The sequence below is a fragment of the Haplochromis burtoni genome, unplaced genomic scaffold (assembly GCF_018398535.1).
Source record: "Haplochromis burtoni strain Fernald_Lab_line unplaced genomic scaffold, NCSU_Asbu1 Contig_630, whole genome shotgun sequence".
NCBI classification, from domain to species: domain Eukaryota; kingdom Metazoa; phylum Chordata; class Actinopteri; order Cichliformes; family Cichlidae; genus Haplochromis; species Haplochromis burtoni.
Window position 1 is genome coordinate 95,950 of NW_024582991.1, and position 27,603 is coordinate 123,552.

Below are 27,603 nucleotides of genomic sequence, written 5' to 3' on the forward strand. Positions count from 1 at the left end.
AAGAAGAGAAGAGCTTACTATTCATTTTCCAGATATTTTCTTGAATGTGAAATATTATTTACAATTACAGTCAGCATAAGATTAGAGTAGTATAATTATGTTTATTGATTTGAGGGTACATCCTTTGCTCATTATCACCAAAAGCTCATTTCCATCAAACTTGTAGGATCAACCAATCACGGCTTTTGAAATGATGACTCATACCTAGCAACGGGGTCAACCACACCTCCTCACTAAGATAGGATTTTCCATCCATTCCTTGCTCAGAGTTCACTGAAAATGTTCTGGAATCACTTCTAAGCTAAAACTCCTGGCAAGGAATTTTTAGGTTAAGTTAGGAGCTCTCTGAGAGGATTCTCAGAATCTTTAGGGATACGGGCCCAGAAATGTAAGCAGGGGCATCACAATTCAAAGCTTTAAAAGTCAGTACCAAGATTTTAAAATGAATTCTGAAATGTACTGGAAGCCAGTGTAATGATCGTAACACTGGTGTAATGTGCACTCTTTTTCATGTCTTAGTTAAAAGCCTTACAGCAGCATTCTGGACTAACTGGAGATGGTCAAGATTCCTTTTCCTCAAACAAAGAAAAAGGCTGTTACAATAATCTAAGCGAGAAGAAATATAAGCATGAATAACCATTTCTAACTCAGACAGCAAAGTTTGCAGTTTGGAGATGTTTCTTAGCTGAAAAAGGCAGTTCCTAATTAACTGGCCAGAGTGTTGTTCTAGGGACATGGCAGAATCAAACATCACACCAAGGTACCTGAGGCTCAGGTGAACAGATGAGCCAAGAGAACCAAGATGCTGTGTGATTAGAGATATCTGGTTGTCGGGGCAATAATTAATGTTTCTGACTTCTCAGAGTTCAACTGTAAGTAGTTGTCACCAAGCCACTGTTCAATGGAAGCTAAACATTTAATTAAAGAGGACAGTTTATGGACTTCCATCGGCTTAAAAGAGCAATAGAGCTGAATATCATCAGCATAGAAGTGATAAGACACCTCAGGGAACTGCCTAATTATAAGTCCTAGAGGTAACATGTACAAAAGAAAAAGAATAGGACCCAGAACTGAACCCTGCGGTACCCCACATGTCAGATCTTTAGAATGTGACATAAACCGATTCGCAAAAACACTAAAAGATCTGTTGGAGAGGTATGACTGAAACCACTTCAAAGCCAGACCGGACACACCAACTACGTCCCGGAGCCTGTTAATCAGGATGGTATGGTCAATGGTGTCAAAGGCAGATGTCAAGTCCAACAAAACCATGACTGAGGATGCTCCGGAGTCAGCTGACATCATAATGTCACTAGAGACTTTAAGTAATGCGGTTTATGTTGAGTGACTTTTACGGAAACCTGACTGAAATTGGTCATAAATTTCATGTTTTTCTAAAAAAAAAAAAAAAGTGGTAAGTTGATCTGCAACTACTTTTTCCAGAATTTTCGATAATAATGGAAGCTTAGAGATAGGCCTATAATTCTTAAGTTGAGTTGGATCCAAACTGCTCTTTTTTAATATCGGCTGAACAACAGCATGCTTACAGAACGTAGGGACCACACCTGTTAAAAGAGAGGCATTGCATATCTCTACAATAGAGGGGCCAATGGCAGAGAGAGCATTTTTAAACAGCCCAGCAGGTAGAATGTCATTTGCACAAGTGGTAATTTTCATTTTATCCAGCAGGAGTGAAAGGTCACTTATGGTCATTGGGTTAAACACTGACAGTGAATGAGGGGGAGGTGGCCCAGAGACACAAACAGATGGTATTGAAGAACCAAAGCTCATACGGACATGATCAACTTTATCCACAAAGAAATTCAGAAACTCATCACTCTCAGATATAGATGTCACAGGTACTCGGTGGACCACGGGGAAAACAATAGAGTTTATGGAGTAAAAAATAAACTATCATTGTTTATGTTTTGCTTGTTATTTTCTGCTACTTATTGTAATCATTATTTGCTTAAGCCAGCTTTTATGCTGAAATGTATTCAGGTCCACGGTATAACTTCATTTTTTGTGTCTTCTGCACAGCTACCTGTAGTTTGAAAATGACTGGTGTAATCGCAGGTACAATAAATCCTTTTTTCCTGCCATTAAAAACATTCCACAGGTTGAATTTCTAAATTTAAACTGAAACAAATTTTAGATCTGAAAATCTTTCAAGAACTAATTCAGACTTCCAGATGAAAAATAAATGAGTAAATAAATTAGGGTGATGAATGAGCACACTGGGATCACACAAGCACGTCACGGAAGGCGGGATGGAGGGCGTGCAGGGGGTGAGGAGGGAGTCGCACTCACCTTGTGCAGGGTTGCCATAAGTAGCAGGGCCTGTGCCAGTAGGTACCGTGGAGGCAGGGAGTTGGGGAGGGGGTGGGGGTACAGGCGGGATCTCTACAGGGGGATTGGGGGCTTGTGGGGGGCCGTCTAGGGCAGAGGAAGGGGGCCCAGGGGCTGTGGCAGTGTTTGGGGGAGGTTTGGTTGCGTTGGACTGGGCAGGGGCTGAACCTGAAGGGGGAATCGTGCAAGGATACAAAGGGGGAGGAAAGATAAGTGAGGGAGGTTAAGAGAAGGGTGAGAAGGGGAGAGAAATTCAATCCAGAGTTTGTGCACACCGATTCGACTAATGAAAGCCAGAGTGAGCAGTACTCCCAGATTACTCAACAAAGATTAGTGTAGTTAGTACGTTTCAGTCACAATAAGGTCCTGCAGCTCAGAGAAGAGAGGAAGGGGGACAAAAAAAAAAAAAAAGGGGGTTACCTGGGAAAACGTTGGGTGGGGCTGGGGTCGGAACGGCGATGGGCACGCCCACGCTGCCACTGCCGCTGTTCTCTCGGCTGCTGCTGCGACTGCTGCTGGGGTGGCTGCCTCCGCTGCTCCCACTGCTGTCGATGGGTCGGCAAAAACGTGTCAGTCCACAAACAAACACCCAAGCAGAAATTGGAAGAAAACAAAAAAAAAAACTGCACCTTTTCTTCACAATCACAGGAAATAATACAGCCTACATGTAACATGGTTGCAGTCTGCCCTGAAACCAGTATGGAGCTTTTTTTTAACCCAACTACAGAGCCACAGGAACAAAAGTCAGGAACTTTGAGAACTACTGACGCGTGGAAAAGTGACAGTCTGTGCTTTATACTGACAGCAGGATATTTTGGTATAAGGACTCAAAAGTAAACTTTTGAGTGTGAGTACAAAACTACTCAAGAAGGGGCAAAAACCGTGCTGTGAACAAGACGCGTGAATGGTCTCAGTTATGATTTTAAATTAACAATTTTGCACTTGCAAATCGACTGTATAAAAAAGATGGCTCTAGCCTCTGTTAAGTAACCTACTTGTCTTTGAAATACAGTTTTGATACAGTTCTCTTCACATGGGGGAAAGGTGGAGACACCAGGTTGTCTTCTCTGTCAGAAGAGAGATTGTTGAAAGACCCAAAACCCCCAATGACCCCAGGTTACATCACTGATGATGTGTCCAGGGGCACCAGATAGTGCATCATAAACTGAATTAAAAAATTTGAAATTTTTCTTTTTTTGTTTTATTTTAAATCAGATGTGAATATCCAACAAAAAGGGTCCAGCTGATCACCTACGACTTGCTACCTGGCTAGCACTGTTAGCAGGATGAGTCAGTTGTTGACTATGACAAAAATCTGCATAGTAATTGCAAAAACAAATGAAGGAACACAAGACTTAAACTTGTTTTTTTTAAGTGCAGCCAAGTGCTGTTCAACAGAGAGATGAATCTGCCGTCTCATAACAAAAGAACTTGTCAATCACAGGGTAACCACACCCTCGAGCAGGGATGGGTATCGTTTAGGTTTTATCCGATACCGGTGCCAAATCGGTACTTTTGAAACTGTGCCGGTGCTCAAACCGGTGCTTAAAGAATGGAGAACACAAAATTGGTCCAAAAACCTCTCATGTTTAGCTGTTTTTTTGTGAAAAGATAACAATGTTAGCCTTTTCTGCAGCTATGGGGCATATATGGCATCACTCTTGGCTGGAAGCAGTGCTTAAACAATGCAAAAAACACAAACTTTGTCCAAAAACCTCTCATGTTTAGCTGTTTTCCACTTTTTCTTTGGTATTTTAGCCTTTTGGCCAGGGTGAAGGGAGTATCTGCCATCAAACAAGAAGACAGCCGCATGTACTATGATGGATGTTTGCTAGTTCACCTTACTGCATTAATTGTAATAACGTGGTTAGCCTACTCAACGTAAATTACACACGAACAACATTAAGCTACTCACGCAGAGAAGAACGGCTGCTGCTGCATCATCATCCTCATCATTTCTGCTACACTGGCAGGGCTAGGGGCCAGGACTCTCCTCTTCGGGTTTTTGGGGGATGTTGCTAACTCCGGGTCCGATAACAGGCACCACACCCGCAGTAGATGTGCTCGGTGTGAGGTCTCGCAGCAAGCTATCAAATACGGCGCATTTCTCGGCTTTTAAAAAAACGCTATGCGTCGCCAGGTGTTTCATCAGATTTGAGGTGTTACCTCCTTTGACAGTATCACAGTATCAGCTTAAAGCACTTGTTGCAGGCTGCTGAGTTTGCATATTTTGCTGTGAAGTACAGCCAGACTTTTGCATTTTTAATCTGTAGCTCTGCTCTAAAAGAACGTACGTACCTGGCCCCGCCTACTATCCTCGGAAACGTAAAATGATTGGCTAGAAGTGTATCACAGCTCAGGAAAAAAAAGCACCGAAAAAAAGCACCGAAATGTGCGCTGCTTTTCGGTCTGGTTACTACCGTTTATGTCAGAACGGCACCGGACACTGGTACCCATCCCTACCCTCGAGTATATGCTAATTTCTTATTATTTTTATTTTATTTAAAAGATTAATTTTACAATCATTAAGACCTAAAAACAACTGAGACCAAGAACCGAATAAAGTGTTTACTGTAGTAAAAAAAAAAAAAAAAAAAAATTCCCAATCAACCTTTTATACCAAATACATTATAAAATTAGGTTTGTGGCCAAATTAAGGTTACTATTGTTGCTTTGCTAGTGACAGCTTTTAATAGCATTACCTAAATTCTGGGCTAATGCTAAATGAATGCTACAACAGCATCATTGGTCAGCTGCATGTTAATCAGTGACCAATGTTAGCATGGCGATATAGGAACGCCAACAACTCAGGATATCACATGGTGCTTTGTTTTCTAACCTCCACTTCTTTCTTTTCTAAAAAAATAAATAAAATATTGACACACATAAAAATACACGCACACACACACACACACACACCAGTGTTGGTCTTGTAAAGTTTTAAGTTTTGTTGAACTCAGATCCCCAATCCCAATCTTGAAAAGATGCTGGAGTAACTGTTTACACTGAACCCGGCTGATTTTTAATCCTTTGGGGAAAACAACAGACATTTCCTGAAAGTTCCTGACATTGTTCCCAGGTTCACATCATTTACTTCCAAGTGAAATTTAGATCTATAAATAATTCACCTCTCTAATACAGTTTTATATTCAATCTGCAATCAACCTCAAGCAACACACAGTTCAGCTGTCTTTTCTGTGTTCTTAATAACTCACTTCATTAATGTAGCACCCTCAAGAGCATTGATGTGTTAGCGTGAGCTGTATGCCTTTGAAATGACTATGTGACAGTGACAATATTAAAAGAAAAAGAGGGGGCAGCTGGAAGCCTTCACAGGAACACATGACACAGGTGACAGTGGCAACACGGGACAAAGACAGATATGAGACGCCTTAAAAGCAGCAGGAAAGATCGTGACACATAGGGCAGACTTCCTGTTGACAGGCGGGAGAGCGCATGGCTGAGAGATGAAGAAGATGAGCTATGGATGGAGTGGAGCAGATACACACTCGTGCTGAGAGGAGAGTCGGGGAAGTTTTCCTATTTCTAGAAATACTTGAAACGTTTGGCCAACAGATGGGACACCATGACAAAACTTTCCATGTTGTTTTCCCCCTCCCAAAACCCCTCTTGCTTTTACTTCTGAGACGGCAGGCAGGGTGGATCTAAGAATATCACTCCGTGTTGGGCATGAAAAAGCTTCATCTTGGGAGATGAACTGACAGTGGATGACAGGACCGTGGGGGCGACGCTGCCTATTTAATGACTATTACCATAGGAACCTGTGTCTAGCCAAGCTAAATAAAGCTCTGCATCTCTACCTCATGCTTGTTTCTTTGTTGTTATCTGAGCAGCGAGGGGAGCAAACAGGTGAGGTGGTTTCTAAATAATGTGTCAGTCTGGGCTTCTCCTGGGAGCTGGAGCTGCTGATGTGGGCCTAGATGTGAGTTTTATGAAGTAAGAGTGGTTATAATTTCAACGAGGTGCCATATCAGAGAAAGTGCTCAGAAGAAGCTGGATCGCATTTTTAAGTGTAGGAGAGGAGAAGAAGAAAAGGCAAGTAGAGTGGGGCAAAAGGGGGGTGGGGGGCTTGTTTAAAAAGTGTAGAGAGGCATGCTGGGAAGTGGGGTGGGGGTACCTGTACGTGCGGTTCCTCTGATTAACAGATGCAGTGCGTGCAGGGCTCTGCTGGGGGTGCGCCATGTTGCGCGTCGGGCTTGAGACGTAGTCGTTAGGGACAACGGGTGGACGCACCGGCTCAAGCGTCCTATAGGGGGAGTGGCGCCTGCGAGAGGGTCAGGAGGACAGGAGTCGAGAGGAAGGGGAGGAGGGGAGAAAGGAGGGCATCCATAGAGAAGTGTAGGGGGAGGGGAGGGGGGAGAGGGAGGAGGAGAGCAAGAAACAAACAAGTGCAAACTTAAAAAAAACACAAAAAAAAATGGGTGATGACAGGTGGTGAAACACTGGGGCTGGCTGGGGTCCACAGGTGAGGGGGGCGGAGTCAGAAATGACGTGGCTGCTGTCAGCTGAAAAACACACTCCTAAGGAGATACACCATGAGTTTGTTTGCACTTAATGAAATCAAGCTACTACAATTAAAACTAGTTTTACTGACATGTTTGATTTGTTGATTTATAAGACATTTATTGTTTACGTAAAACTGTATCTATTTTACAGCTGGACAATTGTGGTTTATGGCACAGTCACACTAGGATAAAAACAGGACGTGGTTGTGGTTGCCCATTGATTGCAATTACATTCTTTTTGCATTTGAAAACCACATTAAATCACAAAACAATTGCAACCTGTCTGCAAACAATCACAGTCCGACTCAAACTGTTTGCAATCACTCCCAGACAGGTTGGTGAAAGTTCGCAATCAACTCGAGTCAGTCTCCAACCTGTCTACAATTAGTTTCTTTACAACAGGGGAACCAACTGGACTGGTTTCCAACTGTTGTATCCTATATAAAACCAAAGTTACTGAGTTCTTATGTCAATTTGCAGTTAAACTGTTGTCATGCAGACCTTGTTGCTCAACCTCATTCCATTGCAAAACTGATAGACTGACTACAAGTTTCAAACGTTGTACGAGCTAGCATTACGCTAGGGTGAAAATGTGACAAGCATTTCCAATTCTTATCATAAAGAGTAAACCCACGTTATCTGTTTGGCTCTAAAAACTCTACAGTAACTGTACTGTGCTTTTATAGAGCCCCTAGTTCACTCAAAGACAAAGTTTACTTGTGGTTTACATAACAACAAAGGCAGTTTATGGTGCAGTTGCTTTACTGGCCTGGCTCCCTTGAGACCAAACTGGGCTTTATGTGGCTCATTACAAAAACTGAGTCTGACACCCCTGATGAAGATCAATGAGAGATGAAGCTTGTTTTTTTCCATCTTGCTGGCACTAACTTCAAAGATATTTAAAAGGGACTGTATTTTTCATTGATCACAGTGTTATGGAGTCACAAGCTCATCTGTTTCATGATGTTAAATTGATGCTAGCATTTAAACCTTTTTCAAGAATGATTGGAACAAAGAAAATTGTAATTTAAAAAAATCTGTATTACTGCTAGTACAGTTTGTGTTTATATAAACTTTTTTCATGAAATGATAAAAACAAAACAAAAAAGTATTCCTGTATGAAATATTATGATGCCACTCAATTTTAGTCACTTAGCAACAATTCCTGAGTTATGTAGTAACTTCAACACTTAGACTCTCAGTGTAAATTAGCAAAAGCAATCCTGAATTTATGAAATTGTTCAAGGGAACTAAAATAATAAAATCAGAGCAACAGGTTTAAATCCCTAAAGTGTTCCCAAGTGTTTCCACCCACATCTTCTGAAATATAAACTCCTTGAATAAAAACCTGGAAATGTGTTTTTTCAGCCAGCAGCAGCTCTATGATGATCAGTTTTTAACATGGGAGGGATAGAAAAAAAACATAACCCTGAGGTTTTATTGATCTGGGCCTGCAATAAGATGTGCTGGATGTAAATTTCCCAGCTGACACAGTGGGGTGACCCATCTCTGAGCACTGTTGCCATGGCAAAACGCTGCTATGAGGAATATGGGGCAGCCAGGAGTGGGCGAGCTGGGTCACAAACACACAACTCAAAATGAAAACTGAGGTAGTTGAGTAACAGAGGAGAAGGCGACAAATTAAAAATCACACAGAGGATGTCCGCCTGTAGCTACAGGCTGCGGCTGAAGGTGCGTCATGGAGGGTTGGAGCTGTGGTTGATCGGCATGCGTCTTGAAGGGACAGAAGGAGACACACACACACACTTTTTCCACAGAAACACAAACAGCACATCATACATAGGACTGTCCCAAGGGTAAGACATACACACACAGCATTATGAGGTGCACTAGCAGAGTTCCTGTGGGATAAAACACACCTCCAACAGTCAGGCACAAGACAGACAACACCAAACACCTCTGCAGCTTCCATGAGCTCCGACACAGAACATAACATTAGAATACTCCAAAACTAAGAAAGGACCACAAAACTTCAGTGAAAAGTGATACTCTAATTAAAGTTGCTCCAAAACTACACCTACATTATACAGTTAAAATTAAAGTCTATTAAAGCCATTAACCTGTCACAGCCTGCCCGTATGGCTAAATCTGGCTGATAGTGCTCAATTTAATGGTTAAGATAAAATACATTCACTGTAATTACTTAGCAGCATGAACAAGATATGAGCTGAAAGATACATTTTATAGTTAAAATAATGATGATGCCTCAAAAAGACATTTTTGGAAAAAGACAAAATCAGTTGAAAATGACATTATCGGAGCAAACTAGAAAAAAAAAAAAAGATGTTCAATTTTAATAAACAAAATGCAATAAGAATGGGGGCTAATCCGGGATTTAAAAAAAAAAAAATTACTTTTTTTTTTTTCCTTTTTAAGATGCCTTTAAGAAATAATGGGATCACAGCTGGTATGATTTACACTTAGATTTATTTATTTTTTTAGCTTTAAATACCTTGTGATCATAATGATCATTACTTTTGTATAATGCAGTGCAATATATATAATATGTACCTTACTTCCTAATTAATGGGTCGGCCAATCTGAATGAAAAGTTGAACGAAGATCGTCACACATGAAGTGATTGTTAACATGTACAAACTTTATAAAAGATTTGTTATAAATCCCAGTTGATTTTGGTATTCAGCAACCCCTTTGTGAATGCAATTTTTTGTTTGTGTCATTTTAAATGTACGTTGTTTGTACTCAACTTGACGATCACCGAAAGTACCACAGGTCTTATATATAGAAGCTGAATTTGGACAGAAGGTCGGCGTTTGTACATTTTCCATTTTGTTCAACTGAATCTTCTGTATTTTATTCTAATTTTTTATTTTCCCCTTATTTTTGCAAAGATAATTTATATCAATCAGTTGGGAAAATATTAGTTAAGCATGTAAGTACATCAGTTTCTTTTTACTCATCAGCCAGCATGCATACACCAGTGCTGGGATATAAATAGTGACAGGGTAAAACAGGCTAATATCAACCATGTATCTGTACTGCTAGGAAGGCTGGATTTGATGGGTTTAACGTAGCTAATTGTCTTCTTAAAGTGAAGCTGATAGAAATTAAAATTAACAATATTGTTTGTTTGTTTTTCCCATTTGATGCTTTTTTATTTTGATGTCTGATCTAACTTCAGTCAGGAGGAGTTTAACATGTTTGAACTAAAAATAGAATAAAAGAGCTTTTTTTTTTCTTTTCTTTAGATGACAACCAATACCAAACCAATCTCTTCTTCTACAAACCTCAAAATATAAAGTTTCTTTTCCTAAAATAAGGGATTTAAAAATCCTTGTTCTGGTCTTGAATGCCAGAAAAAAGAAAAAAGCCAGGTATTAAATTGGGTACAAAAAAAACAAACCAAAAAAAAAAATCAGCTTTGTATTATTGCAAACACTGCTGCTTATATTCATATCAAGTAGATTATCAAAAGACAACTTTCAAGCATCCCAAAAAGAGCAAACTTTAACACACTTGCACAGAAAAAAAAAAAAAAAAAAAAAAAAAAAAAACTCTTTAGAATTTAGGGAAACCTATTTAAAAGATGCATGGTGCATGTCTGAGAGCGAGAAACCCTAACAAATCCAAAATTCAGCATGCAGCTTGATGTAAAAATATTTCTTGTATAAAAGAAATGAGGTTGTCTCAGCAGCACAGAAATGTGAACTGGCCCTAAAACACATTTGAAACCACCCTGAAGAGACTAATTAAACCAGGAGGTAAAGGAGCGATGATGAAACTGGGAGTAACCACGTCCATATGACAGGCCTTGTCGTTACCTCCCAAAACCGACTCTGCACGCCGTACATCCGTCTCAACACACACCAAGGTGGTTGCACAGCTTACATACCCAAGCGTCCCTTTCCCCGTCATGGGTGGGCTCGGGGGCTTCTGCGTGGGGGGGTTGGTGCGAGGGAGTCCGCCTCCTCCGGCCTTCATGTTCTGAGCGCTGGCCTGTGGCAGGTAGGTGGACATTGGTTTAGAAATCTGCTGGTTAACCATTAGACTTCTTACACAGCTGTCAACCTTCAAATTATCCTTTATTTTGTGATGTGAGTTAGAAGATAAGATCAACAGCACTCCTATAGGAGGCAGCTTAGGTTAGCATGAGGAGGTAACAACATCTGCCCAAGTAACAAGAATTCATCTCCATCGTCCACACAAAGGCTCAGTTGGTAAGAGCAGGTCATCTACTGATCGGAAGGTTGGTGAATTTGCATCGGCTGCATGGAGGCATTGGGAGGAGGTGCATCCAGCGAGTATGAGTGTGATTGTGTGAATGTTAGATAAAGTGCTTACGTATAGATAATATATGAATGCTGAATAAATGTGGGTGACTAAGACTTGAAGCAGTTTAAAAAGAAAGAAAATATATTACATGCTAATTGGCTGGTTTTAGAAGTGTTGATGGATAGACTTTCCCTTTGCACACTTGGTCATTACAATCAGCTTTCTGTTGGGTAATGATAATAAAGGTCTTGAAACTTTCTGCTTTTCTTTACGTTCTGTCACAGATTCACAAATTGCCACAAATTCAAATTAAAAGTTGCTAAAATGTTAAATTAGGTCAAAGCACATAAAAGTTTGGGGTTTTTTTAGTCATAGCACGACAAAGTACAGGGAGACTTCAGTAGGCTTATCTAAGTCAGACAGTCTGTTGAAAGGCATAACAGAAGTGTCAGAGTCAAATTAGGCTCTCCTATGTAACACAATATTATTATCATCATCATCATCATCAACTAAAATATAAAATCATAACAGTTGGTGTTGATGATACAAAGCTGGTTGTTGTGATTCAATTGTGGTTGTAGTAATCAAATATAAATTGCAGTCTACGCGACACATGGATGCAAATATGCTCCAAATTATGGTGTAATGCATTTCCATTTCCTCTCATACCAGCTGTAAATTTTGCATCTTTCAAGGTTTTTCCAGGTTTTATTTCCAAAAACGACAACATGAAGCAAATACTGATATTTCTACTTTTTTGTGCATTAAAAATGTGACAAGCAAAGGATTTTTCACAAGTTCATTTTTAACCTCCTAAGCCCAGAACTCTTCCACGACATGCATTTTTAATTTCTCTTTGATATTTGGGCATATTGGGGCCCGATGAATGTAAAAATAAAGAATTACCAGATTTTTTTTCAACCTTATTTTTGATTTTAAGAAAAATAAGAGCCACATATGAGGATATTCGTTTAAAATTTTGATAGAACAGTAGCAGTATAATGTCCTCGTAAGTGGATATCAGGCCCTTGTAGAGCAAAATTGAGTATTTTACTCTAAATAACCCAAAATGTGATGTCCATGTATGTGGACGCCAGGTCCTAGGAGGTTAAAGCATTTTTCTGAAATATAATCTGAATATCTGTAAGCAAACACATTTTTAACTGCAAACAAACCAAAAATGTAAAAGAAACCACAGACACAACAATACAAAACATCCACAAATCACAAAAAGTCCTTCCTTGTTTGGGGCTCTTACTTTGGAAATCTTACCTTAAACCTTTGCAACCACTACAGTTGGTAACAAAGATAAAGTTAGGCAAGCATAAAGAGAGAGAGAAGAAATCAGGTGATTAGTGTGTGAAGGAGGAGAGGAAAACAACAGTTGTTCAAGCTTGTGCTTCACACAAAGCCGAGCTGGAGAGATCCGGCCAACAATAGCTTAGTGTTTAAAATCTGAGGAATTCGACCTTCATAAGGTTGAAAGCCAGCGCTTCGGTTTTCTGTATAAACAAGCTCGTCATTGTTCAGAAAGTCAGCAGGAACAAAGCTTTAAGAATCAGCCTCTCCCATGATTTTATTAAACATAAAATCATGAGAAAAGCCTGTTTCCAGCTGCAGGTGGCAGGCTTAATGTCCTGGCCGTCACTGGCTTCCCGTTTATGTGAAAAGCCTGAGTCATTGATTTTTTTCTTAGATTTCTTGACTTTGAAAACCACTGAAACCTAATAATAAAGAACATGACCTCTACAAGTCCTTTGCTTATCTTTAGACTTTCATCAGTGAGCAGCCTGGATTAATTCCGACATTCAAACACATTTCCATGGTCTTCTTTTGACCCCTAAAGTTAAGTATTTGACAGTACTGCATGCAAAAAAATTGTATTGTATTTAAGTATTTAAGTAAGTGATGTGATTATTTTTATAATATAAAAATAATCACATCACTCTTATAAACTGGCATGTGGTTGGTGACTTTTTAAGACTACTTTTGGCCAAATTTAAGGGAAAAAAGACCAGAATCAGCACCTTAACTCCGTGGCCCATGTCGTCTAGCAGGCTGTAGTCGATGGGCTTGCGGATGTATCGCACAGGCCTCTCAGGGTTGGCCGGGGCGATGATCTTGTGCGTACGGGACGTGTTCTTGTTGGTGGTGAGGATGCCGATCTCCCGCCGTGCTACCTTCTCTTTGTGGATGTCCACCGTCTAAGGATGAGAGGCATGTTTTCATTTCTTAAAATTAAAACACTTAGTCCTGAAAGCCTGCCAAGACTTTATTAGGAGGAAGAGGTGTTTCAGAGTGTTTCATAATTTAGGGTTTTGATTGCTTTGAAGTATCTGTTGCATGTTGAAACCCTTTTATCTTTCGATCCAGCATGCAGCTCCAGCACACATATTTGCCTGCAATGCAGATACACTGAATTATACATTCATTATCCACACAGTCACATCAGCGTCTGGTCCATTTGGATAGTAAAACTTTATTAAAACCTCATTAATCAGGCTTACACAGAGCTTAATACCCAATAGAAAAAGGACAAAGAGAATTAAAAGGCCATATTTAACTGTTAATTGTGCTTTGAGAACTGATGGAGGGGGTTCCTTCTTGGCAGGTGAGTCAAAAGCCTGATTTGTTTAACTTCCCTCACCTGTGAGATGTGGTTGATGGAGGACTCCATGCGGCGGAGCTGCGAGGCCTGGATGTCCAACATCTGCAGGACATTGTTGGCCAGCGTGTTGATCAGGTAGGCTACGCTGGCCAGAGACTGGGTGGTGTAGTTCTTGGTCTCCTCCAGCGCCCTCTGCTTGTCTGGAGACTGAAGAAGAGAAATGGATATTTGACTTTCAAAAGACACGATTTGCATTTCATGGAAAGCAAACGATGCAGGTTTTACAAAGTGATGAAAACTGAGGGAGCAGAGGGGAAAACACAGCCTGTGTTACCTGAGGACATTCTGAAAAAATGCGGACTTTAAGTGGACCACCTTTACACTACAAGATTCCTGCATATTTTGTAGTGCTTGTTGTACTCAGATGAGTCTAACAGTTTAGACAAGGGCCATGTCAAAACACAGAGGAAATCCCACAGGGGGCATTTACACACTTCCAGGGCTACTTCTAGCCTGCTGTATGAGGGCGGGCAGCTACAAAGATTAGAAGTTGCAGCAGACGACTGGTTCCCCCACAGGGTTCTGGCATCTCTGAAACGACTGTGTTTGCATTTGATCCCTGACAAAAACAAGCAGAATATAAATGGATTGTTCCAGTCGGCTTGGCTTCTACAGGAAGAACAACAGTCAACATCTGCACATTTATTCTCTACAAGTGCAGAAACATAAGAAGACTAAACCGTCAGAGAGAGACAGAGATGTTCTGCTTTTGTGTCAAAACACTTTCTGTAATGAGTACTACAATATTGTGCAAAAGTCCTCATTTCTTTACATTTTCTTTGTGTTTTTGCATGTTTTCCTAACAAAACAAAGTACTATCATCAGTGCCCTGATGATTACTGTAGCAGCAGGAACAGCAAGATGCATATTATTATAGGCTAAAGGTGATATCCACTCAAATAAAATGGCTATTATAATGCCAGCATCTCTTCAAAGAACAAAAAGATGTTATTAGGCTGTTAATTCTGTAAAATTGGTCCATAAAAAGTACACAACAATGTTTAGGAATAACACTAACAAAGTAATTAAAAACGTAGTCCTTTCAAAGACCCTGCCGCCAGTCAGAAAGTGTTTGCCGAAATGTCAGCATGCAAACCAAGCAACTGTTTGCACATCTATACACTAGAGCAGGGCGATATGCCCAAAAATATTTATCACGATATACATTTGAAAATTTGCAATAACGATATAACTGACAATATAATTGACACTAGACAAAATACTTTACAACTCCACAACTTTATTAGTGCAAACAAAAAACAAAACATCAATGTATTTTCACTTAAACAAGCAGATGTTTTTTTGTTTTTTTATGTTGATTAAAGTTATATAAACATGTAACAGTGCAAATTCCTTGCTGACAGTTTAACCAAAAGGCATTTCCAGTGGAAATTGGCCAACATATCCTCAGCATAACCATGTATAACATCCACAAAACTTAAAGAGGTTATACACACACAGTATGGTAATATTATGTTGAAGCACAGTACGTATCACTCCGCGAGGCGCCTGCCTACGATAACCGTAATGCTCTGACAATCCATCAAGCGGTGCGGGTTCGTAGCTTAGCAAAGTCGTACTAAAACATCTGACAGATTTTCGAGCGCCGTGTACGACATAAAATCGTTTCGAGGTCAGTAAACACAACCAGAATTCATACATAAGGCACACGGGATTATAAGGGGCACTGTTGATTTTCAGAAAAATCAAAGGATTGATTTTAAGTGCGCCGTATTTTCCAAAAAGCACGGTAATAACGACGGCCCGCTAGCATGCTCTACCAGAAATAGTGCTTTGTTGTGTATCTGACGGACGAAAGCTAAACCAGCTCCACACCACTCAAGTTGCAGCATTTTTACAAACCGATTCTAGTTCATCTGTTTCATTCAACGATCCGCTTTCACCCTTCTCATTCTCCGTCGCCGCCAGCTTTTTCCGCCATGTGCATATGGAAACAGAGGCACTGTGCATGCGCGTTTTACCCATATTCTATCGTGATATTTCATTTTCTTATCGTTGCCCAACATTATACCAGTATTACCGTGAACGGTATGATATGGCCCAGCCCTACTATACACACATTTTAGCCTACAGCCACTGGTGGCTGAAATCATCATTTAACCTCACGTGTATAATTTAGCCCCTGTGGGGAAGACGGACTATCAGAAGAGAACGATACAAGCACAGAAAGAATACACACACTTCAAAAGAAAGTTCCCAGGCTGGAAATTAATCTAGGACCTTCTTATTCAGTATTCATTTACTGTCATACAAGAGATTATAAACACGAACCTCACAGCCTCAGGGAGAACCTGCACCTCAGCTTTGAGGCTACACAGCCTTCTGCACAAGGAGAGGATGGTGAACAGAGACAGACTGCTTTCATTTGAACTTGATTCCAAATTAGCTGAGCTATGGGTTTGTGAAAAACAAGCCCCAGTGGATGGATCAGCTAAAAAGACCCTTTCCATGTAATTATCCAAACACACCTTATGAAGGACGATTTAATGGGGCTACAGGTTATGTTGAACCCGGCACATAGTTACCATTTAACTCAGTGCTGACCCACTAATGATAAATCCCCACATGAGCACTTCAAAAAGGCATTAAAGAGGTTAGAGCTACTTCAATGCTAAAGAAAATATCATTCCAACACAAAAAGCAGTGCACAAAAAGTGGAGCCTGAATGCAGTCAGTGTCAGCAGGATGGAGAGCAAAAGGTTTCAGCACCAAGAAGCAAATTTGTAGTGAAGCAAGAGAAAAGAGCTTAGCGGCAGTGAAGTGAGTAGCAGGTAAAACAGCTGCAGCCGGCGTGAAAGCAGTGTTCAGAGGCAGCCGATTGGCCGTGGGCACGGCGTGGGCACGTCGACAGGAACATCAAAGGGCAGATGGATCGGCTAATGTTTCTGCTGGGAAACTGTGTTCCTTAATCCTCCGTGACACTGCACCGAGCGCAGCATGCGGGGTCGAGCTGCAGCACAAAGCCAGCACATAATGGTGTGAATGAAAGCAAAGGCAGACACCAAAAAAAAAAAAAAAAAAAAAAGCATTTTTGCTTCTCAAATGTGGCAATTTGCAGCTTTAATTTGGTCTATGTGATCAAGCACTGCCTTTGTTTAGATTTAAACAAGTAATGTTAGTCTTTTAGCAATGATTAAGGGCTTTTTTTAAAAAAATTTGAGCATTTTAGAGTCATAAAATATTCAGATTACTCATTTCTGTTTTTTTCCCTCTCAATCATAAGCAGCTACTTTAATAAAGATGAGTTATTTTCAAGGTGTTTTCTTAAAGACGCAGAACAAACTTCATTGTTCTTGCTTCTAAAAAAGACCATCGTAAGGCTGTAGATTTAAGCTGGGATAAAACAAGCTTCATTAAAATGTCATCTGAGGGTCTGCAAAAGTCTGATTGCTGTAGCTCGCCATTTCCACATAATCTGCAGTGTAACCAACAAAAATTAGTGGCGACAAAACCGCTCAGAGTTTCCTGTGTGCGAGAGACAGCAGCAGATTACCTGCATTGTTTGCAGCAGCCTTTAGGCTGTGATTGGATATCGACTTATTGATTTTACTTTAAAATTCAAATTTAAGCAATGCTGTTAACTCCCCAAAATCCAGGGCTGCGATGCCAGGATAATGGGAAAGCCCACGTCTTTCCTTCTCTTCTTTATTATTTATTTGTTAGTTTTAACAGGAAACCTTTGTACAAACACATCGAATCAGAATGAAAGGATATCTGGGCTAAACTGACATAAGATTGTGAGGAAAAAACAAAACACAAAAAACTGAGAGGCAGCATCAAGCAACAATCCGGGGATTTCAATGACGACTTCAATGAGCAGCACCCTCTGTGGTAATCAGTCTATTCCCTTTCATGTGAAACATGCAGCGCACTTTTTAAATTTTAAACAATCTCTCTCTCTCTCTCTCTCACACACACACACACACACACACACACACACCCCTAATCCAACTAGTTTAAGCATCTGGCACGGCATGCAAACAAATGACATCATTTACAGGAGAGCAGAGGACGCAGCGCTGCTATAGAATGAGGACAAGCAGGTTATGTGGTAAAAGTCACAAGAGCACCTGCTGGCACAGGAGAGACGGATTTAATCCAGTGATACGTATACGGTAAGAGAGGATGGATATCACTCCATTACTAAACCATAATTAACAATTTAAGTCAAAATGGGCAGAGACAATTTAAAAAAAAAAAAAAAAAAAAAAGGTAATTGTCATTTTTAAATAAGTCATAACAGACTCAAGGGCCTTTGCTGCACGCTTACTGATTGGGCTTACTGCATCTTCAACCCATTTTGAGTCAGAAAACGCTAATTAAAACAATTATTTGCCCTACAAAACACATGTCCCCTCATTTGTACTGGCACCTGGTAGGCTGTCATTCACTACTAAAGCTCAAGGGTAGCAGTAACGTTTGGACAAGGCTGCTTTCAAGCCACCACGCAACAAAAAAAAAAAAAAAAAAAAGCAGCAGCAGCACTGCTCTCTACACGAGTTGGACCAGTAAAACGAGCCTTTGTACAAACAGTATGACAAACATTCAGCCAAATACTACCACAGCTGTTAGAAAGCACATTTTGGGCCTCTTGAAAACAATATATCATAATGAGCTCTGGCACCAAGTAAAGGTAGCACATTACAAATATACCACAACTCTGCATAGTCATTTCAGAGCGAATACAGTGACCGAACAGCTTCCTGTCAATATCTAACTGGATCTCGGCTTCAAACACCCAAAAGTGTCCCAAAGCTTAATAATTCCTTTGAACAATGTTTCATCACGTTGTCTTGACAACATCAAACCACAGACTGTATGTTTGGTGTAAGAAGTCCCATTTTACGTTCTTGAGCTGAACATTGTGGTTTTTTGAAATGATGAGTGGCTGATTCGGCTGAGAAACCAATGACCGGCTTCGATGCGGATGCCGCCCCCCGTACGTCGGCAGAAACAATGTATAAGTAAGCGACCACAAAGTAGCACTCTATCCTCATCTTTTTGACTCTAATGGGAACCACAATTAACAAAAATAAACATCACAACATATCCAAAATGGCTTAAAACTAGGGCTGAACGATATATCGCATTTGCGATAATATCGCGACATGATCAAGTGCAATTTTCTAACCGCAAAGGCTGCGATTATACTCTGGACATGTCCAAATTCATGGGCTGCATCCTCCTGAGGCCGCATTTGTAGACCGATTACGTCACAGCGACGCGCCGAAGGCTGTCCAAATTACTACCATATCCCAGAATTCATAGCGCGGCCCAGCCAAACTCCAGTTTCCAGCAATGGCGGCCGCTACTAAGTTTTAAAATTACTCATACTAATCTTTCTGGGTCACAAAATAAACTTTTAACATATTTTCAGGCGAGAAAGTAGTTGTGTAAACATCAAATATCTGCTCGGTTTATCAAGATATCCCATATTTGCAAAAGTGCTTCGACGTTTTCAGAGGCGTCTGCTACCCACCAGCTCGACAGCTAGCCGGGAGCTCGAGGGTTACTGATGCGGCCGAGAACGGCACAACTCCCGGCACATCATTTTCAGATCACCGCGGAGTTTCGCTGCTCGGGTTAAACGTAATATATAAGTCACTTAGACAACCTAAAAATGTTATTGTTGGGCTTTTTTCAGTGTTTTGTTTGTTCGTGAGTAAATCGGTTTGGCTGAGATTAAAGTTATTAGATTAGATAAAATAAAACTTTATTAATCCCCCGGGTGGGTTCCTCCTTGGTTTTCACACAGCTGACTAAACGTCAAACAGAAAACTGATTAAACAGAAGTATGAGACGTCGAGAATTTACACCAGTGTCCTGGTTATATTTTAGATAGCAAGAAGCAGACAGGCCGAGTTTATTAAACTCCACGAGACAGCGGTGACGCTAATCAGAAGGCTAGACCGTCCAATTTCACGCCTTTACTTCTAAAGGCGTGTTTGTGTGTGTTTATACAATTGCTATTATGTTTGCACTTTATGTGTAATGTTACTGACTGCAGAGATCAGTAAGATGTGTGTATTTTTTATTTATTAGTTTTATTTATTTAATATTATTTTTTAATTGAATGACTGTCTAGTAGTTCACAGATGTCGAAAAACTGAGTGTGGTAAAGCCACTGATTTTTTTTATGTATATTTCTGCAATCTGCACATTGTACTGACTTTCATTTTAATGTTTACACCAGGGTTCCTTGTCAGCACTTTATGCTCAGATGTTTGTAAGCTAAAAATAAACTATTGTGTATGTTCAAATATACTGTTGTGATTGAAGAAGTTAAATAAAAATGTCAGTCATCAATTCATGCATCACCTCATGTCATCATAACAGAGGTCTGTCTTCCAGGAAAGAACAGTTTAAAATTAATGTAATATAGTATTGGCCATACTATATGATGTATTGCTTGTCTTTGTTTAATAATACAGAAGACAAAGACCTTAAAAAATAATCGCATATCGCATCGCAATCGCAATATTGGGGCAAAAAATCGCAATTAGATTATTTTCCATAATCGTTCAGCCCTACTTAAAACTAACAACCGAGTCCACACACACCAGAAAAGTAACAATCATCGCCTCAGTATAAGGATTAAGAATTACATGTCAATGTAAGAGATTCCTCAAACCATCAGAACAGACGTGAGGGATAAACATGGCCGGAACAAAGAGGATTTTATTGGTTTGTATCATGGTTGTCACCACATGTAAAGCACCGGGACATGACCACACATAACGGCAATGACCTCAGCAACTTGGGTAGGTTGTGTTATAGGCTCCACAATCCAAAAGTATGAATCAGATGTCAAAGATAAGACAGGCGTAGTGATGCTGAAAATATTTGCAGGACTGCTTTTGCTCCCCACCAAAGAAAATTGTGAAAATATTTTGCTCATTATTTCAGTTGTTGCCCCTTTTGTTGGTGGGTTTTGTAAGAATGTAGTTAGGCTAGAAATGACTCGGGTCAGACAGGCAGGTAGGCAAGCAGGCGTAGGACCAGCACGGACGCGGTTCTTTTTTTGCCGGCTGGTAAACCAAACAGAATTCATGCACTTTTGATGGCACAGTGTTTGCCAACAGTGCATGGAAAAAAAAGAAGAAAAAAAAGTGACTTTTGTGATAAACGATCACTCCACAAATTAAAAAGTCGAAAGAGTCTGAGAGAAAGTAACTGATAAATAGAGGAAACACTCAATTATCCACTAAATATGGTCATTTCAGAGCACCGGACTGGATCAGTGCATCAAGCATGAGTGACAACCAACACTGCGTCCTTTATTAAAAAAAAAAAAAAAAAAAAAAAAACCATAATACTGACTTTGAAGTCTGTGAATACAAACATCTCACACACTAGGGATTGGTTTTGTTAGTGAAACATCCCTTGACTGCAAACAACTCCTGGGCGTGGAGTTCGAGCAAACACACCTGTGGCATCATGTGAATGACAACCCGAAATATTAGTTAGCAGGTTTAAATTCCTCAATGACTAATGCTGTAAGAAGTCTGCTTTAAAGTGAAACAGAAAAGGACAGAAAATATGAAAACGTAAGAGGTGAAGCATCACACTAAACATTCTCCTGATGCTTCCTGCTTCTGTCCAGCTGATCTATAAGTGATAACATCCATCTGACAGCAGCTGGGAAAACCTCACAGGGCAACCTGCCAGACAGCAAGCTGCCAACATCCACCACCTCTCTCCTCCTCCTTCTTTCCAGGGCAACTTGTCAGACCTGATCAGCCCAGCTCATCAGGGATGTCAGATTTCAGCATCACACCTTGTGTCCTAGCTTATTCCCTGATTTCTCACCTACTGAAAGCTGGCCTGCGAGTGTGTGATGAGTGGAGATGCCGAAATGAGATGAGATCACACCTGCAGAATTTCAAAGCATCTGAATGGCTGCACTCACACACAGGCAGAAATGTATCCACATCACCCCCCTCCCCTCTCCTGCACGGAGGTGCACATGAATGGCTTCAGGCTGAGCATTTTAAAGGGTTTTAAGTGTGGCTGCTACATCAACAGCATCATAAATCAGTTGTTTGTAACGCTGTCACGGCGGGTTGTCTCCTGTCACAGCCTATCAGAGGTTAATCTGCCTTGATATCGCGTCCCACATCTGAGGCCGGAGCCTGATCAGCTGGCTGGCAGTGATTGATCCCCGCACGGAGCACAGAAATCGATTTTCACGGTGCCTGCTCGGTGGTTTGAGGGGTGATGACGAGCAGCAAGCGAACGAGCTACCCGGCTAACCCACCACGGTGGGATGCACAGCTCACACACATCGTTACACAGAGGAAAACAAATAGCGGTATGAATCGGGTGGGGAATTGCCACATTATGAGTTTGTTATCTAATTTTAAAAAACAAACAAAAAAAACCGCATCGGCAGCAGGTTGTTGCTGCGCTAGCCGAGGCTAGCTGACAGCACGGCTTCACCGCATCGGCAGCGCTAGCATCAGTTAGCCTAGCACCACTTCGCTCCATTGAGAAAAAAAAGAAAGAAACAAACTACACCTTCTTCCCCTCCACGGTTGTGTCAGCCTACCTGGACATAGTTGCTCTCGCAGTACTCCGCGACTCTTTCCAAATTAGTGAAGCTGTCCAGCAGCGCGCTTCGTCCCGCTGGAATCTCCTCTTCCAGAAGCATTTGTAGCTCCGCCATTTTCACATCTTTAGCGGAGAGGTGCGCTCTCTGGCGCCCCCGTGGCCGCCCGCGGTACCGCAGGGCTCTCCCCACAGCCGGGCTTCCCAAAATTAATAACAAAGCGGCATCACAGCACACTCCCACTGCTGAGTGCTTCAGAGGTTATTTATTTCTCTTTCTTTCTTTCTTTAATTAGTTTTCAATTCAGAAATATTTAACTCAGCGAATAAAACATTTCATAACTATATATTAACTACTGTACGCAATAAAAACCTGTAATACATTTCCTGGACTCATTTTTTATTACTCTTTAAGGCTTTAGTTATTGTGAAGCCAGTCTGGAATAGGAGAAGAAAATAGGATTTTGCTTCCCCTTCTGTAAAGCTCTCATAACATTTAATTTAAAGCTGCAACAATCACTCAATAACTAATCACTGAATAACTTTCTGGAGCTAAAAGCGCCTCCTTCCCCCTGTAGAAAGCTGAGATGCTTTTACTATTTTCTGGTCTCTTATACACCAACCTGTTGATCCAATAAACAAAATAACAGCTATTATTGATTTATTATACATTTTCAGGCCCAATTTAATTTAAAATGTCTTGCACATGTGGGCTGGAAATACACACTGCTTAGCACTTGATCATCACAAGTTGGTGGATCTTCAGGGATATCAGTGTTTCCAACAGCAGATGAACTGGAGAGGCAACAAGAAGACAACCCCCATAAAAGGTTTAGTAGGTTGTGGCCACAGACTTTTTTTTTCTCGAGTTCAGATTTTTCCTGGTAGCATGAGGCGATGTCTGTCCAACACAGTCTTGAGGATGTGGAGAAGATACCAGGATGGTAGAAAGGCTCATCAACCCAGAAGATGCTCATACGCATGTTTCTTCCCAAACTAGAGAAACAGAAACAGACTCCATGAGGGTGGCCCGAGGGCCCGACATCCTTTGAAAGGATCTGTGTTCAAAGCCCAGTGCTTTGCAGTTCGACTGGCTTTCACCAGAGACCACCAGAACCTAGCAACTCCACCCCTGGTGTGTCGGCAGGTTCAGACGTGGAAAAGTTTGGAGATGCCTGCCTACAGCATCACGCAGTGTGATGGTTTGTAGAGCCATACAGTGGGGCAAAAAAGTATTTAGTCAGCCACCGATTGTGCAAGTTCCCCCACTTAAAATGATGACAGGGGTCAGTAATTAGCACCAGAGGTACACTTCAACTGTGAGAGACAGAATGTGAATCCATGAATTCACATGGTAGGATTTGTAAAGAATTTATTGGTAAATTAGGGTGGAAAATAAGTATTTGGTCACCTCAAACAAGGAAAATCTCTGGCTCTCACAGACCTGTAACGTCTTCTGTAAGAAGCTTTTCTGTCCCCCACTCGTTACCTGTATGAATGGCACCTGTTTGAACTCATCATCTGTATAAAAGACACCTGTCCACAGCCTCAAACAGTCAGACTCCAAACTCCGCCATGGCCAAGACCAAAGAGCTTTCGAAGGACACCAGGAAAAGTATTGTAGACCTGCACCAGACTGGGAAGAGTGAATCTACAATAGGCAAGCAGCTTGGTGTGAAAAAATCAACTGTGGGAGCAATCATCAGAAAATGGAAGACATACAAGACCACTGATAATCTCCCTCGATCTGGGGCTCCACGCAAGATCTCATCCCGTGGGGTCAAAATGATCATGAGAACGGTGAGCAAAGATCCCAGAACCACACGGGGGGACCTGGTGAATGACCTGCAGAGAGCTGGGACCAAAGTAACAAAGGTCACCATCAGTAACACACTACAACGGCAGGGAATCAAATCCCGCAGTGCCAGACGTGTTCCGCTGCTGAAGCCAGTGCATGTCCAGGCCCGTCTGAAGTTTGCCAGAGAGCACATGGATGATACAGCAGAGGATTGGGAGAATGTCATGTGGTCAGATGAAACCAAAGTAGAACTTTTTGGTATAAACTCAACTCGTCGTGTTTGGAGGAAGAAGAATACTGAGTTGCATCCCAAGAACACCATACCTACTGTGAAGCATGGGGGTGGAAACATCATGCTATGGGGCTGTTTTTCTGCCAAGGGGACAGGACGACTGATCCGTGTTAAGGACAGAATGAATGGGGCCATGTATCGTGAGATTTTGAGCCAAAACCTCCTTCCATCAGTGAGAACTTTGAAGATGAAACGAGGCTGGGTCTTCCAACATGACAATGATCCAAAACACACCGCCCGGGCAACAAAGGAGTGGCTCCGTAAGAAGCATTTGAAAGTCCTGGAGTGGCCTAGCCAGTCTCCAGACCTCAACCCCATAGAAAATCTGTGGCGGGAGTTGAAAGTCCGTGTTGCTCGGCGACAGCCCCAAAACATCACTGCTCTCGAGAAGATCTGCATGGAGGAATGGGCCAAAATACCAGCTACTGTGTGTGCAAACCTGGTAAAGACCTATAGTAAACGTTTGACCTCTGTTATTGCCAACAAAGGTTATGTTACAAAGTATTGAGTTGTATTTTTGTTATTGACCAAATACTTATTTTCCACCTCTGATTTACGAATAAATTCTTTACAAATCCTACCATGTGGATTCATGGATTTTTTTTTTCACATTCTGTCTCTCACAGTTGAAGTGTACCTCTGGTGCAAATTACTGACCTCTGTCATCATTTTAGGTGGGGGAACTTGCACAATCGGTGGCTGACTAAATACTTTTTTGCCCCACTGTATCTGTGAAGGGTTATGAAGACTTGTTCTATATTTCTTTAAAAAAACAAGTCTTCACTTGTTTTGTTTGAAGCAGAAGCAAGAACAAAGAGAAAAATCAGTCGAGGTGTCAGGAGAAAGCAATGGCCTGTCTGCTGTGGTAAAAATGTGTTCTGAAATTGCAGATTTAAAAATATCTGCAAATATAATCATGCTTGTCCTTAATTCATTTAGAGACCTAAAAAAACAGTTTTTGCAGCTTTTAACCCTTCATCACCCAAGCATCATACTGCACCAACAATAATAGACTCACTCATTTAAAACGTGCCCAACACCAGGCTGGTGGTCACCTTTAAAAAATCAGACCTTTTTGAGACATTACATGGTGTTAAACTTTAAGAACCTGAAGATAATCTGCATTAGGGAGATTTACTGGGGGGGGCGAGATCCAGAGACTGGCATTCACCAGAGACCACAAGAACTGGGGGGGACTAGCAACTAGCAACAGAGATAAAAGACCAGAAGTGACACAAGCTCAAAATCTTCATCCATCTTTTAATATACAGGATGTAAAAAAAAAAAAAAAAAAAAAGGAATGAAATGTAAATGCAGCTTGGTTCATTTTCACAGACACAAACAAGCCCTCTGACTCTAACCAGCTGTTCTGAAAACACAAAGTTTTAGCAGCGCAAGTCATTTTTCTCGCCGTCACAGAGCTTTACTCGTCGAGCCTCCCTCCCTGAAGAGACAGGAAGCGTTCGACAAACTAAACCTGTGAGTGGAAAAAGCTAATGTCATGCTTAAGGCCTCAGTGGTGGTACAAGGTGGGTGAAACAGCCTTTAAAATCCTACAAATTAAGAGTGTCAGTCCAAACTACTGGCATCATGATGGGGAACTACGATGACGTCTAACAGGGAATACTCTGCTGGTAATTTCATTCAGTGATGTTAAATGTGTTGCTCTTTGCTCTTCATCGTTTTCTCTAAATCTTTGTTTTAGCTGCTTCTTCTGCTGACGGTGATCCAGGTTTCGTCCTTCGGAGCGGATACCAGCTCGGATCGGATCTCGGCCACTTGCCCCTTCAGTCGGTGGAGCTTCAGCTGCCGCACCAACGTGCTGAGGACGACCGTAGCCACAGTGTAGGCAAACCTAACGGAGACCAAATAATGATTGATGCAGGACATCCAGGTGTAGAAGAGCTTCAAATAGTTATCAAAACTTCCCAAAGTTGGTCTAATAAAGTCTGCTTTCACAATTAGCAGTCTGAGTGACAGAGTGTGGATAATTTCCTCTTACCTGAGCTCTGGACACGTCTGATTCCCTGAGAATCCGAGCAGACAGAAGCTCTTCCTGGCCGATTCTTCCTCGAATCGATCTGGGTCAAACCTGAGAGAGGATTGAAGTATTCACCAAGCCAGTAAACAGACATATTACAACTTTAACTTGGAAGAAAAAAAGCCCCTCACTGTGAAGCTGTCACATTATTTTAACTGCAGTTTATTTGATGGCTGCAGATTTATGTTACCTGGTGAAGGCACATGAATGCCCGGTGATAACTGTGACATGCACCTGTAGACTTAACAGGAAACACCTGATAATCCAGCGAGCTCTACACGGTAATGCTAGCAGGTTTTATTTCCACCCACCGGTTAGAATTAACTTCAAAGCAACCCCCCCACAAATAACAGCTAAGGCTGATGACAAAATGCCATTAGTTTTGAAGTTACTTATGAAATAGAGGAAAAATTAAATAGATGTGTTGATGATCAACTAAATTATTTGAGCTCTTCCTGTAAAATTTTTCCTAATCCATTAACTAAATGTTGGCCCCTGGTAGAGCTACAACAAAAGTTTCAAGCTCACCAAATCGATATTTGAGCCTCTGGGATGAAACCGCTGCCAATCAGATGCTTTCCAGATGGTATTGGATGGTGGATCAAAATCTGACTGCACTTTTCTTTGTTTATAATCGTTACTTTTAACAAGATCAGATATGTTGTCACTGATTTTCAGTCCAGTTCTTGTGTAATTTTCATACCTCAACCTTTCTCCCTGATTCCCTTCAGTAAGAATGGCTTCTTCACAGCAATCCATCCACTGAGACCATTTCTGATGAGACTTCCATGAACAGTGACAGATAAGCTGAAGGTTAAGATGCATCTCTTAGCATGCATCTTTTTGTCCTGAACTTGTTCAGTTCCCTCAACATTTTTAAGGACATGCTGCACAACACGTCGAGATGTGTCAACCTTTCAGCTAATAGCTCTGGAAAAATGCTATTTTATGTCTGTTAAAGACAAAGATCAGATTTAAAATCTTTTCCAAGTTCTCTGTTATGTGTAGACACGACACTGGTTCATAGTTGAGTTAGGTGCCTTTGTAAGGTTTTAACAATTCATTGGTTAAGGTTGCTTAACACACACACACACACACACACACACA

At 41.1% G+C, this 27,603-nt stretch overlaps 2 protein-coding genes across 2 annotated transcripts in view; both read right to left on the reverse strand.

Moving 5' to 3' along the window:
• LOC102304764 (abl interactor 2) overlaps positions 1-22,539 on the reverse strand; it is a gene marked incomplete at its 3' end in the record, with an annotated part of 28,451 nt that extends 5,912 nt beyond the window's left edge. Inside the window, 8 exon segments of the mRNA XM_014329912.2 lie at positions 2,311-2,517; positions 2,770-2,894; positions 6,488-6,634; positions 10,750-10,853; positions 12,402-12,419; positions 13,157-13,333; positions 13,777-13,944; positions 22,367-22,539. Of these exon segments, the coding sequence (XP_014185398.1) occupies positions 2,311-2,517; positions 2,770-2,894; positions 6,488-6,634; positions 10,750-10,853; positions 12,402-12,419; positions 13,157-13,333; positions 13,777-13,944; positions 22,367-22,483 (1,063 nt within the window).
• A 3,192-nt stretch (positions 22,540-25,731) lies between these two features.
• The window catches only part of LOC102303642 (cytochrome P450 20A1), a 7,302-nt gene continuing 5,430 nt past the window's right edge, over positions 25,732-27,603 (reverse strand). The window contains exons 12-13 of the mRNA XM_005949217.3: positions 26,458-26,547; positions 25,732-26,310 (exon numbers count right to left, since the gene is read on the reverse strand). Coding sequence (XP_005949279.1) covers positions 26,157-26,310; positions 26,458-26,547 — 244 coding nt within the window. The 3' untranslated portion in view covers positions 25,732-26,156. The remainder of the gene's footprint in view (positions 26,311-26,457; positions 26,548-27,603) is intronic.